Genomic DNA, 17,923 nt, shown 5'->3' with positions numbered 1-17,923 from the left:
AATATATATATACTTATGATAAGATATATGTGTATTAGATTCTATTTTATTTGTTTTATTAAAATTATGTACACAGCACACTCCCATTATCTAAAAAAAATAATAAATGCTAGTGATATTAAAAGATCTGTTTTGTATGTATCCTAACATGTATAAATATAAGATTTATTAGTCCATGCAGGATTAGGTAAACTATATTTTGAAAAATTAAAAGGTGGGTTAGTCTGAGATTCATTTTTTAAATATAATCACCTAGTCCACCTTCATAAAAAAAAATCTTATGAAAATAAAGAACAAAAGATACTATAAAATATTATATCATAAATCGAAACCTTTAAAACTAAATTATCGTAGTAGACTTCATTCATTCATTCATTACCACGCCAGAAATTACACGAAGTACAATTTCATCACCCACCAGGAGTTGAAGCGTGCATCATGTATTTTCACTAGTATATAGATCCCATACATGATGTCTACCCGTTTTATTATAGTGGACGGTACCACTATGTAGCCAGTTAGCAAAGTGAAGAAGGAAGAAGTACAATAATGGTGATGTATTAGTTCCTTTACCGGCAGAATAGTGTTAAGGAAAAAAAAATAATGTCATATAATAATGTACCTGCATCCTTAAGTGGTATTTAGTGAGGCAACAAAAAATAATAACCCTTATATCTTGGTAAGTATTGAGAGTTTATGTTAAGTTTGCATGAAGAGTCTCTTCCTTGTTTGTTCGGTGTGCCAAATATCGTATGTCCTGTAGGTAGATATTGTATGTGCTGTGCCAATGATATTTAGGTTCGACGAGTTATTGCGTTATTATTAAACCAGTGTACCTTCTTTGTCCATTATACAACTAATAGTCTCGTAATTGTTATCGTTATCATCGCCGATATCGTGTGTCCAGAAAAGAAAAGTCGTGGGTTAATAAAGGAAGTTAAGTTATGTTGTTGTTGTTCAGGTTATTATCATTATCAAACATACTTTATTCTATTTATTATATCTCTCTCTCTCTTCTCTTCTCTTCTCTTCTCTTCTCTTCTTTCTTTCTTTCTTTCTTTCTGAATAACGGTTTCAATATTAATTTAGGCCATATTTTAACATGTATTGTAAATGTTCTTTTAGGTGTTTCTTGTTTTTGCTGAGCGCCATGAAATCTGCAAACGAGAGGTTAATCAGGTCCATATCTTTCAAACATTTCGCCAACCAATAGTATTTAGGAGTTTTCTTCCTACCGTCAGGGCACCATTTCAAGGACGAGAATATCATATTTTCCTGCAAGTGTCTTAAGAGTAATTCTAGTCTCCTCAAGGGTATGAGACGATTGATTGGTAGGATGTCGCATCTATTCCAGAGCGTTGTATTTGATGTGTTGTATGGGTAATACGTTTTGGTGATTCTTCTAAGACATTTGTTTATAAATGTCTGAATTGTGTTTATGTTACTTTTTGAGTCCTGCCAAGTCTCTAGGCCGTAGGTAAAAATGGGTACAAGGGACTTGAAGAGTCTTATTTTTAAATTAGTTGATATTTGGTAGGATGACCAAATTTCGACAGTTGATGATAGCGGAGTCTAGCATTATTCGTTCTCGATTTCGTATCTAAAAAAGTGAGGCCTAATGATTTTATCCTGGTTCCTAGGTATTTAAAATCTGACACTAATTCTATCGTATTACCCTCAAAGTTAAAGGGGTTTAAGTTACTCGCATCGGTATTTGAGGTGATCAGCTTGGTTTTTGTGTAGTTAACTCTTAAACCATATCCATCACAGTTATTGACAAATAATGTTAAAATACTTAATTTGTATTCTGAGTTGGCTAGAATACATACGTCGTCGGCATAACATAGAAAGTTTAGAGAGTTATGCGTATCATTGAGGTGCTGTTAATCACTGTAATATGTTGAGTGCATATTCCTGTTTAAGGGATTTATTTAGGATATCATTCATTATTACATTAAAAATAATCGGTGAGAGGATGCATCCTTGTTTGAGGCCCCTATTTGCTTTAAAAGGTTGTGATTTCATATTTAAATGTTGAGGAAATACATTATTTCTTGCTGACAAATAATGGATAACCAAACTACAAAATGGCGCTACAGCTGATTACAATGTGTGGACACTTTTATAATGCATTGAATGAATGAATCGTCAATCTATAGTTATATATATCATTGGGCAAAAGATTGCCTGATTAATTTAAAAACTATAATTTCAACTATTGTCTTATATTTTTTTAAAATCTTAATAGATAATAATACTGTTTTTAAATCAAACATCATTTTTTACACGAAAGAGAATGGCTTAAAAGATTTTCTATAAGGATGATATTGAGGATATCTGCAAATTTTATCATTTAAATTCAAGGCAAATTTTTATAAAATGTCTAAGTTTTAAAATATTTATATTTTGTAATTATTACACATGATCTGGAGGTTAAAGAATCTAAAGATTTAACAGATTCTGATAACTGTGAATTTATTTTATTTAAATATTTATATTAATACATTATTTAGCTTCTTCTTGTTGATACTGACTCGAGACTTATAAAGACTGGAAATTTTAGTTTGTTTATTTTACCTTAACGTTTGCTTTAAAATTTTATACTTTCCCTAATTTATCTATTTTATATAAATATTTATTAATCATTCCTAATACCGCGTGTACTGCCAAAAGGGTGTCAAAAAATGATTAATTTTTTTTTTCGGGTAAGGTTAATTCTGCTGCCATAGCTCAGAATGTAGGTGCAACTGTTAAATTATTCCTGACCACTGGAATAAAAGAGAATAATAGCATATGTGACGAAATGGAAAGTTTTAAAAAAATATGTATCTTTAAGAATAATCATCAGGGATATGTTGGGAATGACAAAATGATTAGCTTTAAAAAATTAGGATCCTTAAAAATAGAAATATAAAAATTTATTCAAGTTATAAAAATATCATACCATTACCAGGTATTATTCTTTCGAAACGATAAAAATAGTGAATCATGTATAATTTTCTATTGAATATCTTTTTTACAAAAGAATCCGGAATAAGGGAATAATGGTGGATGCAAAGAAATGGCAAGTTTCAAAAAAGGTAGATCATTAAGAATAGATATATAAATTTATTTAAATAATAATATTAATGTATACTATGTATATTTTTTTGTGTTTTAATGTTAGTTATTTTTGTTTTTATGAAAAAAAGTGAATGTATTTATTTACGTTAAAAAAAAATTTAAAAAATAATAATAAATGCGTACCAATGACATGACATAGCTAGCCGAGGACATCGTAAAATTAAAATATAGATATTAAATTAATCAATTAGATTGAGCATATTTCACTTCCCCCCAAAATGTTTCCTAGCGGCCACATTTTTATGAGGACGCCGGGATTTATTTAAAGGCTGTTCATAGTATACATGTTTTATTTCATTTCTTATTCGGATAAAAATGTCTAAATTAAACACAATATTATAGTTATCACATTTTTATTTAAAAAAGACTAATATGAAATGATTCCCATATTTAATTTTAAGAATTTTACATATAAAATCATACTAATAGAACATATAAAAACATATTTATCGCAATTGTGCATTTAATCAAATATATATTGCACATATAAAATAATATTAATTGCATATATAAAATTATTACTTATTTTATTATAAAATATACAAACAACACATCATATATCACCGAGTATAAAACTTATTGTTTACTTATAAAATCGGTCATATTGCAAATATAGTTCTCCAAGTAGAATTTAAATAATGAATTAAACTAATTTTCTATAATTTTAAGCCAATAAATCTCGATTCTGTAACCATTATATGTATGTGTAGCAAGTGACGTTTGTTCTTTGTTACCTTTAAAAAAAATTTCGAGATACTATATGATATGTATAGACCTTTGCTCCTTCCATGAACAATATTTTCAGGCTTGCGTAATATTTTTCTGGATAAAATAATAAGTTGCCGTTTAACAACACTATGATTGTTTTAATATAAAATTATTTTATATAAATATAAATTAAACGCTAAAATAGTCTGATTTTAATATTTAACAGAAAACAAGGGAATCCAATAGAACTGCGAATAGAATTTCTTCAATTTAAAATCTTTTCAATATAGGATCTGGTTATAAATTGATTTTTATTTTCTTAAATCAGAGTATCTATGCACTTATTATTTTTATAAAAATTCGGGCTTAGTTAATTTTTAATAGCCTATCAATAAACTATTTTAAAAATTTCCGACTATAGGAAGCGCTTGGTTCTCTTCAAGAATAAACTTCCCTAAACTGAACAAACGTTACTTCGGGAGCATTTAGTGTAAGAACAAGATTTTATTTAATAAAAAGTAATAATTTAATTTATTTTTAATTAGTTCAGATGGCTCAGATTTATTTTGCAAATTCCACAGATTTCATTCTCTAAAAGGATCTTGCTGGCGTTTTCTTGTTAAATATACATCTAACTGAAATTTTGTACACAGAACAAGTTATGTGAAAATAATCTTAAATAGATGCCTTGCCATAGCTAGGCTGTGGGTGACATAGATGCTGAAATATAATATTTTGGAAAGCATAGTAGTGATTTTAAAAATGACCCTATTGAGATTTTAATAATATTATGCAAGCCTCGAGATTTAACAAATAGTGGTCCAAACCTTTATATCATCTATGGGAAAAATCTCCAGGCTTACATTGGCTAAAATCTTAATCTTGCACTTTTTAAAAATAGAGCCAAATCAAGCTGTTTAACAACACTACATAGGAGATTGCCTGTACTACCAGCCTTCTATATATGAAATCCAAAATCTTTTTGAAGTTTGGCAAATTTAATATTTAAGGTTACAATTTCTATTCCATCATTATATATCATTGAGTGTCATTCACATTAAATGACGAGTTAGAGTTAAAATTCATATTAATTTCTGTGAATATGCATAAACGGAGAGGAAGATTCCCCCTCAGGAATTTGTGGTCTCGCAAATATCATTTTAGGCTAATAAAAATCCCCCCCCCCTACACACTAACCTCTTTCCCTATATTCAATATATCACACTATAGCAAGAATTTGAAAGAAAATTTAGTAAAATTAATAATTTTTTAAAATAACGACTTATTCAAAATTTTTAAGAAAAAGTGAAATACCAAAATATTTTTAAAATATAACACAGCTAAAGGCCTAGCAGAGGTATTATATGGATAGTAAGACTTTATAAATGTCTGATTTATTATTTTTGGTGTCTTGCCATTTTTTTAGTCAAAATGTTTATATGGGGATAATCAAGAATTTATTAAGTTTTATTTTTTGGTAAGTCGATTTAGCTGGAAGACTATACTTTCGTAAGCTGGTAGTATATCATAACTTAATCTTGTTTTTTCTAGATTTTGTATCTGACTTAGTTAAATCCAATGAATTTATTGTGGTCTATAGGTATTTAAACTATGTCACTATTTCTATCATGTTGAAGGAGAACTTTGTTATGGATGTATTAGAGGCGATTAATTTGCTCTTAGTGTAGATTACTCTTAATCCATATTCATAAAAATTATTCATAAATAGTTACAGGATGATTCTAAGTATAGTTTTGGAATTAGCTAGGCACATCGTCTACATAGCACAAGAAGTTTAATGAGCTCTGCACCCTTCTCTCGTAATATTGATCAAAATCTTGTGGGTTCATATTCCTGTTTATTGATTTAGAACGTCATTCAGGATTACTTTGTATAGTATAGATAAATATAGATGAATAAAGTAACTGTATTGAGAAAAAGAAAAAAAGAATTTCCTTTATATGGGAGCTTTAATAATATATAGATTAACCTTTATGCTGAGTAATTATAAAAAGCGACACTCAATTAAATTTTTGTAATAATATTTTAGGTTAAATTTATTAATATAGAGCGGGTATAAAAAAATATATTCAGGATTCAAGACGTGCCATAAACAATGGCTAAACAAATTTGAAAAGAATATGATCAAAAAATAATTAATTAATTACTCATGTGCATATTAGGTAGTGTAGGATAACTTATAGTAGAGTATCGCCAGAGACGATACTTTTAAATTGAAATGTATGATAATTTGAATTAAGTAAAATTTTGATAATTATATCTGGAATATTAATATTACAATGAACATGGGGTATTATTAATATTCAACTTATGAAAGTGTTGCCCCAACAACGGATCGAATATTTTGGGGTCATGTAAAAATATGGCAATTTTATTATCACTTATAATATCAATGCGGCGAAATGATCACTGTTTAAGGTGCAGTATACTCCCCTTCACGATCAAAAGGACGGAAAAGAGGTCACTACTATGCAAATATTCTATTGGGAAATCGGAATTACTATAAAATAATAAATATTCCAAAATTGGGAATTAATATATTATCAGAGTAAAATAAAATAATAAATATTCGAAAATTTAGAATATTATAATATATTTTTTTGCAAGAAAATAAGTTTCATAGAGGAATTATTCGATATTTGTTTTATTAGGGATATTATTATTAAAGTAATCGCGGAATAGATTATATTCATCAAATTATTCGAAATAGTTTTTCAGAGGCATAACGCGATCCTGCTATATTACAAAAAATATATAATTTGGAATAAATTAAAATCATAAAGGAAATGATTGGATTGTATAAATTCGTATTCCAAAATATGCTATATAATCCAAAAAAATATAATTTGGAATTTAAAATCATAGAGGAAATGATTCGAGTGTATAAATTCGTTTTCCGAAATATGATAATTCGTGATGAATAAAATGGCTTCTTTTTCTTATGGGGGTAACAAAGATGAACCACGGCGTCCTCCAACGGACAGAAGGCCGAATTTCTCAATTCTTCGGAGTAAGGTGATCCGAAAAATTATGATTTATTGGAATTTCCTTTCAGAAGACATGAAAGATTTAGACTAAAATTTATTAATCAGTATTAGTGTTGTTAAACGGCTCATTTTGAGCCGATTTTTTAAAACGGCTAACTCAATATTTTAGTCAGGAAAATATTGCCTAAGCCTCGAGATTTCGATAATGTATGCCTAGACCTTTGTTCCTTCTATGAGCAAAATCTTGAGGCTTGCGTAATATTTTTCTGGACGAAATACTGGGTAATGGTGAGCGTGTTCTATTCAATGTAATTAATTTTTTTAACAGATGTATCGAAAGAACTATTTATTCTTATTATTATAAAACTTATATTATAAAAGTTATATGTATTACAAAAACAAACTCTTATTATTAACAAAGTGTATTATTGACCCTAAGTTTATTTATATTATACAAATATATGTTTTTACCTTATTTTATTATTTAGGAATTTCTATCCTTATTATATCACTTTGATTTTCAAATTTTCGGTCCAATGAATGTTATTTCCATATAATATATTTTAAAATTTTTCTATCTAGTTGCAAAAAAAGTAATAATTGAATGGGGATCTTTTAAATAAAATACATGGCCCACGACAGATATATATATATTTTACAAAATTGATATATCTTTTAAAAACATTAATTACACAAATATATCTTTTAAAAATTATTAATTACAACAGTTTTAAAAGATTTAAAAGGACATTAGCTTTTCTACCCAAGAATTTTTCAATCGGGATCAACCCCCCCCCCCCCATCCCCGTTGTTCTTGACATTATTATAATATAATTGGGGAATTCATACTTCGCCCTTTTCATATATGGCCTTTTTTTAACCAATTTTTAACAATGGCCACCATCCACTTAGTCTGCGAGCTAGGATGATATGGTGCTGCCAAAATTTGTTTAATTTGTGTCACAGAATTGTTTAAATTTCTCGCTAATAAAAGCTAGCTCGAATTCAGACACTATGGCTTTGAGAATACCGAAGACCATAAATTTTGTAATTACTACATTAGTTGTTAAGCCATGGACCTCTTCATATTAAATCCATTTTGAATATGTATCCACGAGTAAGAAGTATGACTTTTTTTAAAAGAATTGACGTATATCCACAGTTGACTTGTTTTGGGCCAGCTACCGCCTACATCTTTATGTGACATGGTGGCACAAGTATTACAAAATATGCATTTCTTTCTATCCTTTCATTTTCGGTATTCATATGGCCACCATAAATATATTCGTGGGCCCATTGTTTCACCTTTCCGATGCCTTGATAGGCATGTAATATGACTTATCGTCCTCAGAGGCGATACTCTTAAATTAAAATATGTGATAATTTAATTAAGTAAATTTCCATAATTATATTTGGAGAATTCATATTACAATGGAACATGGGATATTACTAATATTCGTAACAATATATTTAGATCTATTATTAAAATTTGCTATTATATATGTGATTTTTTAATAATTTACATCCTAACTTTTAAATATATAGATTTAATCAAGGGCCCAAAACCTAGATATTTTGGCGTTTCTATTTTGTTTCCGCTAATAAAAATAAGTTCTATCGCCGTTCTATGTTTCGGAACGCGTTCCTAAAAATATCTAATTTATTTTATCATACATTATACCACACATAAATTAAAATATTTCTAAAAAAAATATCATATTTTAAGGCGCTAATATAAATTTGAGTATCGAAAAACGCCTCTCAACCAACACTAACTTAATAACTATGATTATACATTGAAATTAAAACTTTTATTATACAATATTAATTTTATAATTCAGCAGTTAAAATTATTTCAAACATTATTTATAAATTTTTGTTTATAATCTTAATTCTTGAAATCACACAATAATATTTAATCATATTTTTATCTGAAGCAAATTGTAATTAAGAAAATAAAAAAACGAATATTTATGAATGAACCACTATATATAATTATAATTATGTAATAAATTAAATTTTAATTATTTTTCAGAAGTTCCAAACTGGTCGGGGAATGTTTCCGCCCCTAATTTCCCACAAGTTTTGTTTCATGTCCCTGATAGTTATTAAAAATGATTTAAGCTTTGTAATTTAGATAAATAAGCTAGTCAATTAATTCTCATAAAAATAATAAATGCAAGGAAATAATAAGTAGCCTATCTAAATGTAATATATAAAAAAATGAAATAAGTGCGATCAGATAGTAAATGATCTATACATTAAATTTTACTAAAATTTTCAATTTAATTTATTAAATATCGTGAAACGTAATTTAATATATGTATATATTAATTGTATATTAGTAATAAAAAGATGGTAAAAAAATTATTAAAAATATTTGAAAACAGATTTAATTAATTAGTCAATTCTTGCCATTTTAGCAACTGTAATAATAAGTACAAAAATATATATTAAATAAAAGTCATAATTTTTAAATAAATATTAAATAGTTGATACAATACAAATGTCATAATTCATTCATAGATGTCAAAAAAAATTTCCTTCATACTCATAATTGAAGTCTATCAATAAAAAATTTAATTTACATGAATAAATATATAGAATCTATAATTTTTTTTAGTAATTATAACTTTTTAAATAAAATGGAAAAAATTTAACATATCACATCCAAAAAAATTTTTTTATGCTTTATAGTAAAATGATTTTTTTTTCAAAAAATATATAAATTTATAAGCCAAAAAAAAATATAACTAGACTTATTTTAATTAAGTTGAGCATAGTTCATAGTTCCACTATTAATAAATTCTTGGTCCATAGTGCTAATCCAGTGATTGTTAAACAAATAGGGGTGTTTATAACCTGACTGAATAACGGAGTTAATTTGCTCACCAGACATCTCATTATTATTAGAACCATTCACAAATTGAGGTAAAGATATTTGATAAGTATTATTGTTCGGGTGAGAATTATAAATTTGGTGAGACAAATGAGGGATCATTGGGGAAATCATCGGAGTAAAATATTGATCGTTCATTGGAAACTTTGATAAATCATTTGGAGAACCAACTTTATTTCCTGTATTAAAATAAAATATTCAGCATAAATTAAAGTCCCGCATCGAATAATTTTGGCGGTCAGCCCTTCATATAAAAAAAAGGTTTTTATTGTTAGCAGAATGAATTCTGCAATTTGTAAAATATAAGGTCGGAGTCCAGGGCCCGACTTATAATGGATCGGATCCGTGGAAAGCCCTTATGTATATATATTGACCAAAATTATTAATATAATACTTGAAAATTTTTCGTTCATTTTAACTAATGGGTCGCCTTCATAATTTTTCGAATCTAATGGTATATCTTTTTATTTTCAAAATTGTATTTAACAAATTAAATATATATTATATACTTTGAGGATTAAAATTTGCTCTCAAAAAATTGAGCATATAATCCGCAGCGTAAAGCTTAGCCTCTTGCCCTGTTAACCCCATTTGAGTAGCCTGAAAATAATTTTGACTCAATTCGTTAATACGCACCTAAATTATTTTTCACAAACAAAAATAAATTACAGTTGTTCCAAACCAAATATGAAAACCTTTCCAACAAACAACCGTATTTCTTTGTTGCAGCTATCGCTTTTTTTTATGATATCGATTCTGTATTCTGGTAATTTCCAACCTAGGTTATTGCAAAATTCTTCCAGAATCTTATTAGCAAGTATAAATGATTTATATTATAATTTTTTTGGAGGATATAAAATATATATTAAAACTTGAAAATTCTTTTCGTAAATAAAATCGCCTTGTTTAGAAAATCCGAAAACCATATTAGTCTTTTCTCGTGCTTCGTAAAGTTTTTTCTATTAATAATATGAAAATAGAAATGGTAACACATTTGAATATTTAACCTCTCTTTGAGGGCGGTATCCCCTCAAGCGCAATGGATTACCTCTTAGACCTCCAGCTCCTCTCATTGCCCTAAAATTAATAACAAATAAATAACGAAAATCATTCAATTTTAAGAAAATATGATGTACCTTATGTTAGCCATTTTCGGATTATCCGAATCTAATATTCCGTTATTATATTCAATTCCGTTATTCATTTTAGGACATGTTCTCCTCTCAAGACTGCTATTCAAAATGATTCTAGGCTTGGGGGAATATTGATTGTAATAGCTTTGATCGATTGGCTTGGCCAAGCTGACTTCAATTAAACTACCTTCGATATGCTGCCCTAAAGTTTGATTTGGTTAATTTAATGACTCTAGCGGGTGCATAAAATAATTTAATTTAGTATAATACATCTACTATGTATAACTCTTTTATACAATAACTTTAAGACTATTCGCTTGTCTTGTCACTCAATTCAATTGATATTTGAAAGACTATTATGTATCAAACAATGAATTCTTACCGTTCATAGCTTCTAAGGCGCACAAAGCATCTTCTCTCCTAAGAAAATGTACGAAGGCATAATCCTTAATTTTTTTGACCCTGTCTATGGAACCCTCGCTACCATTGCAAGCTTTTTGGAAGTGTTCCTTGATAACCTCTTCGGTGGTATTTAGCATTAAATTTCGGACATACAGAATTTTCACCTTCCAAATTATAATTAATTTGTCAAATTAATGAGAGAAACTCTTTCCGTTAAAAAAAAATGTGGAGGAACAAATTTTTCTTCAATAATAAAATGTTGCAAGCCAAAAGTTACAATAAAAATTATTTTTAAGTTAAAATTTAAATTAAAAAAAAACCCAATACCCATCTAGCTTTATGGGATTTTTCCTTAGTGCACATATTTTTTCAATTATAAATCATTTTTAAGAGCATATATCATTTAAAAGAATCTGTGGAAAAATTATAATAAGTTCTAAATTGGCAAAATTTTCCAAAAGTCATAAAGTAGATATTTTAAATATGCGAAAATATATTTCCGGTAAAATCATATTTTCAAATTTAAAAAAAAAATGCTCAAAAAATGACTTAAGTTGAAAAAATAACACATTGACTGAAAAAACACGTTGACGCTAAAAAATATATGGTGAATGACAAATCAACATGAGTTTCAACCTGACTCAAATTTTTCTAAAATTTTAACTAATTTGTGTATATATACAAACTAAAAAAAAATTAGCCTATAACTCCAAACATCAGCTGAGATACAAGCCTCTAAAGGTTAAAAATGAGGTGTTTTGGGCAAAATGAACTCCCTTTAATTTTAGATATCTTTGGATACAATTTCATTTAAATTTCTTTATATAGCCTAATGTTAGGCCCATAAAGTAATATAATGTAAAAAAAAATAATTTAAATATCAAAAACCGGAAATGATCGTTAAATCAAACCGGTATTTTTAAAAAAATTTTTTTTATATTTATAATAAGAATATATAATAAATATGCAAAATTTCAAGTTGGACCGAGCACATGTTTAGGGGATATGACATTTTAATCATTAATTATAAAAATTGTATTATTTGATTAATCATTTATTGTAACATTTAAAATAGATTAAAGGTATGGGGGGAGGGGGAGGGGGGTCTATTGTTAATTTATGTAATATATTACTTCGCTCCTAAAATTCGCAATTTTTTATTTTTTTTAAACAGTAGATTACAATTCAGTTTAAATAAACATAACCGTTGCGAAGACCTAAATAAAATTCCTTGATCTATATTTCACAATGAATATATTAATGATGCCGCCCTAACATCTAAATGATTCATAATCAATAATGGGCAAGACATCAATCAAGAAGAAATGCTTAAACAAAAAAAGATCCTCAGTTATAAAAAAATTGAAAATCTAAGAAAAAAAATTAAGAAAGATATTTTAAAATTTTTCCAGAAAGTAATTAAAATATTAAGGAAGAGTGTGAAATCGTTAAGCAATTGAAAAATAAATTTGATTTGAAACAACAACACATTCTCGAAATAAAATTTTTTAGATAATTGATAGGTTTATCCAATTCTTGGACCCTATAAACAAGAAGAAATTTCTACGAATGACTTTATGGCATAAATAATATTGGTCAAGGAAAAGGGTATTTTATAATATTATAAGACTATCTATATTATATTATTGAAAAATTTAATAATTCCGATTAAAAGAGTCATATAATGTCTGGTAAAAATCGACCATTAAGTTATATAAAAAAATTTAAAAGAAACTTCTACCTTAGTTATATCCAAAGATATCTAAATTAAAGGGAGTACATTTTGCCCAAATGCCCCATTTTTTTGACATTCAAAAGTCTAAATCTAACCCGCTTTTGAAGTTGAGAGCTAAAAAAATTTTTCTTCTTATTTATTGTATATGTTAGCGGCAATGTGTTTTTTCCGGCAATGTATTATTTTTTCAACTTTAAATGATATTTCAAGGGCGCTTTTTTTAAATTTAAAAATAGGATTTTCGAAAATGTATTCTATCATGCTTGGAATACCTACCCCAAAAAATTCAGATAATTTTATCATGAACATTTGAACCTAATATAATTTATTATTATTTCTTCCATAAGTTTTTCATATAAATTATAAATAACTCTAAATTTAAAGGTAAAATTATCTACAATTCATAAGATGGGTATTCTAAACATGCTGGAATTCATTTTTGGTAAAATCAGATTTTTAAATTTAAAAAAACGCGCTAAAAAATTGTTTTAAAGTTGAAAAAATAACACATTGCCAGAAAAAAACATATTGCCGCTAACATATATATAAAATCTTGTAAAAATTATAAGTTAAAATATGGTGTTATTTTTGTTGATTTGTCATGTAATTGGCCATTATTTATGGAAAAATAACAACTAAATTTCGTTGGGGATATAGTTTTGTAACTCCATTAAAATAAAAAAAACCAGAGATGAACCTCACTCATTTAAATTTTGATCAATCCTCATAAAAAACTTTAAATAATCGGCTTAGATAAAAAAATAAATAAAATTGAGCTATAAGTTTTTTAATAAAAAAAAATAGCGCAAGTTCATCTCTGAATATAACTGGTATAACTAAATTATAACTCAAAATTACTATATAAATATACGTATGTAAAAATTAAACAAACCTGTTTCCTATAGGTTTGATACTTTTTGAAAAAGTTTGTCGGAAAAGCCTAAAGCCCCAGAAGGTTGCATAAGCGTTTTTAATAATGCATAAATATAAAAGGCTAATCATGCAAAGAAAAGTTAAAATTTAGCAATAATTTAAAAAAGTTCTGTTAAATTGAAATTTGTGAGCAATTTAAATTTTTGAAAAATATATCCCATCAAGCCCGCGCGAAAAAAATATTTGTAAGCGTAAAGCAGGTATTAAATAAATAAGTATGCTTATAAATTTTATGTATAAGTTTAAAACAAAATATCCTGAGAAATAAAAATCGGTTTGTAAAAAAATGAGTTTTCAACATGGTTTTGTTTAAACAATGACATATAAAACTATATTACAATTATTCAAAATCATATTATATTGAAATAGGCGAGTAAAAGAGGATTTTTCATGCATTTTCAATTATTAAAATATGTATAAAAATAAATAAATAAAATCATACATTTTCAAGGATCTCTTCGTCCACATCTACTTCAGGTTCGGCCCAATCTACTATGATTGGTTTTCCCCACAACTGAATCTTTCCGGGAACTAATTTACGCCTGGCCATAGCGGCGGATTTATGGCAATCGTACTCTATGAAGGCGTAGCCCCTATTTTTGGTTTTCTCCTCGGCGCTTGGATAGAGTATGACATTTATGACCCCCTCAGTGAGCTGAGACACATTTTCCTTAATATCGTATTCGGTCTTGTCTCGTGGAAGGCCACCTATAAAAAGTCGACAGTTATCCACGCTAGGACACACGCCCAGCGTTTTACCTTTGCGAATTTCATAATTGTTGAAGCACTTTATGGCCTGGCGAGCATCATCCTTATTTGTGTACATGACAAACGCGTAACCTCGATTTGTACCACTAAAATCCATCATGAGTCTGAATTCGATGACAATTTGACAAATTATTGGTATGATTATATAATTATTTTTTTAAATTACGTGTGAATACGAACGAACCTTAGGTTTCGATAAATAAATTTAAATATATATTATAATCATTCATGATAGTCAGAAGAAAGAGCAAAGTAGCACTAATACTCAGAAAGGAGTGATATTCAGATTCAAAGTGAGGGGCGGGGGATTGCAAAGTAGTTGTCAGAATCAGAAGAGAGAAGCGAATATGTAAACTCTAGAGCATCCCCCCTATAAAATTCTAAATTTGAAGAATTATTTTATATTTACAATTAAAACCTTATATTATTTGTATAGTGCACGTATAAAACTTTAGATTTGTAAGTAATTTTTTTTTTAAATTTAAAAAAAAAAGGAGACTCATTGGTCAGTAAAATATGTTAATTAAAATGAAATGAGCAAACATAAAAACCAAATATAAAGATAAAAAATTACTTATTAAAGCAAATAAAATGGTGGCTGACAATGTCAATCTTAAAATATTGTCTAAATTATTCTTATAGCAGAATAGGCCTAAGGTATTTCATTATTTCAGAAATTTATCTGTATTGTAATGGTAACACCGATTTCAGTGCAAACTTTCAAAAAATGTATCAGGGTCTAAGTGAAGATATTATTACGAGAATAAATATTAACAATGCTAAATAATATTTGCTCAAAGATATTTTCCTAATTATTTTATCATGCAATCATTCTTAGCACTTAATGGAAAAAATTCCTAAGTGTTGATAAAATGGATTTACGTATTTAAAATCACATTAAAATTTTATTAATTTAAATATTTTTATAATAAAACATTATTATAACATAATAAAGTTATTGGATAAGGTAAACTAAAACTAAAAAAAATAGATAAATGTATCTATATCTTATATTATCAGTTTACATAATTCAGTTTCGACAGATAATGCTAATGTATTGAAACTTTTAACATTTTTTTGTTCGGATAAACACTTAGATTTTTATAATCAATATCAAATATCTTAATATATTCTTATCAAGTATATGTGGGTCTAAATATATTTAAGAGAAGAAAAAAATAGTGCAAATTAACGTAATTAAATTGATAGCGTTTTAAAAGTAAAAATGTCAGCTTTTAAGTGCTCCAAACTGGTAGGAACCAATCAAGTTCCTGCCACCCATTGATTCGTAAATAATTCAAAACAATAATTACAAGGATATTAAAATATTTAAACCTGAGTTCATAAAGTGGTCCAACAGTTTCGAATAAAGGAACGAGTTTATCTTCGTAAAGATCCCTAGGGATTTTTCCCACAAAAATTTCACAGCCCCGGCTGGGAGGATCGCCCTGCCAATTGGGAGGTGGGCCTCCGTATTTCCTCTGCCCATTCTCTTGAATCATAGTATAGCCCGTGCGCTGCAATAGTTTAATCATAGAATCGCTGCCATCTTTGTCGAGTTGCTGCTCATCGGGGTAATATATGGTTTCATCCGTTTCCGCTATGAAACAATTATCCGAAGAGTCATCGATAGGGAGAACCCCGTAGTTTTCGTCTGAATATCCGCTAGTATATAATTTCCCATTCGTTACATTTGAGTCTAGGGAGGCCCCATTTTGACGAATGCCATCTATCTGTATGTGGTCGATGTAACAACCATTCCTATCTTGATAATCAACGGTGCCATGGGAAAGATTAGTTGAGGCTGCATCATAAGTTTCTTGGCCGTTGTGTATAAGAGTCAAGTTCCCAAATTCTTCGCATATGTTTGAATGACTATGTCCATAATTATTATTAATATCAATCGTTGCCTGTGGCATTATGATTCGTGTGATATATTTATATATAAAACCTGTAAGTGTTTAAAGAATCAAAAAGTTTTTTTTTACATTCATATATTATATATAAAACTCTAATTAATTTTTTTTTAAATTTATAAATACGATAATTAAAAATGATATTTTAAAAGGAAATACGATTTATTTGTATAATATCCAACAAAATGATACGCGGATAAAAAAAACGTAAATACGAAATTATTTGCTTACCCAAGTATAATTTAAAACAACATTTTATTGTAAATATACAATATTTATATAAGTTTTTATATTGAGCAAAAATTTAGAAATATCATTTTATTTATATAAATAATCAATGTAATTACTTTTTTTTAATGGGCCTTCCCAGTGAAAGGTTATATAAAAGTAAAATATGACGAAAAACTATATCATATAATAATTGTTAATCTTTTTTAATGTATAAAATTTTTTCTTTTAATTTAAATATATATATATATAGGATAATATTTTTTTAAAAATATATTTTTAAGGAAATTATAAAAGTGATTTTGACATACAATTCTATATTTTAAATATTTGTTTTTATAGAATGGAACAGCGTATTAATACAAATAGAATCCCATTTTTAATTTTATATCCATAAAAAAAATAGAGTTAAAAATTTTTAAAATAAGGGAGATTTACTATTTTATTAAATTAAGTTCTAATTTGGGTTTATTTATAATATTATAGTAATTCAATTTAAAAATTAAATATTTTGTTTTAGAAACGTATTCTATAAGTTTTTTTAGAATATAAGTCTAGAATAAATAATCAAAAGTAACAGCCATATGTGTATTGTTAAGCTATACATTAGTGATCTGCATCGGGTCTAATTTTTCAAGCCCGGCCCGGCCCGAAATTTTATTTAAAAAAGTTTTGCCGGCCCGGCCCGAATTTATTTAAAAATAGAAATTAATTTTTATAATTACTCAAAATAAAAGACATATATTATATGTCGTTTAGTTTTAATATATAAAATCAAATATTTTTATTTTACATAAAAAATTCTTAAAATTGATAACCCGAATTTTTTTTAAAAATATTAGGCCAGACCCGAACCTGATTATTTTAAATAGAAGTAAGCCCGAACCCGGCCCGAAACTAGTTTGCGCCGGGCCTACCTTTGCAGACCTCTAATATACATAATATAAAACAATCTCGAACTTATTAATCTTAAAATCAAATCAATAATTATGATTTAAAATTTTAAAATATCCTATTAAAAAGTATAAATTTATTAGACTATAATTTCTGATAATCTTTATTTTGTGGAA

The 17,923-nt window shown here is 27.3% G+C and overlaps 1 protein-coding gene across 1 annotated transcript; it reads right to left on the bottom strand.

The window, feature by feature from the left end:
- Positions 1-1,080: 1,080 nt before the first annotated feature.
- LOC135928593 (probable RNA-binding protein 46) lies at positions 1,081-16,628 on the bottom strand. Its single transcript, XM_065465048.1, has 10 exons — positions 16,045-16,628; positions 14,384-14,813; positions 11,254-11,437; positions 10,875-11,073; positions 10,746-10,815; positions 10,434-10,544; positions 10,248-10,374; positions 10,133-10,198; positions 9,702-9,917; positions 1,081-1,466 (listed from the first exon to the last, which is right to left on the bottom strand). Exons 1-10 carry the CDS (start codon positions 16,626-16,628, stop codon positions 1,081-1,083), a joined length of 2,373 nt encoding a protein of 790 aa, XP_065321120.1.
- Positions 16,629-17,923: the final 1,295 nt, after the last annotated feature.

Source organism: Gordionus sp. m RMFG-2023, chromosome 4, assembly GCF_954871325.1.
Source record: "Gordionus sp. m RMFG-2023 chromosome 4, tfGorSpeb1-WG-v2, whole genome shotgun sequence".
Classification (NCBI taxonomy): Eukaryota; Metazoa; Nematomorpha; class Gordioida; order Chordodea; family Parachordodidae; genus Gordionus; species Gordionus sp. m RMFG-2023.
The sequence above is the reverse complement of the archived record's forward strand: the minus strand, read 5'-3'. Positions and strand labels throughout refer to the sequence as shown.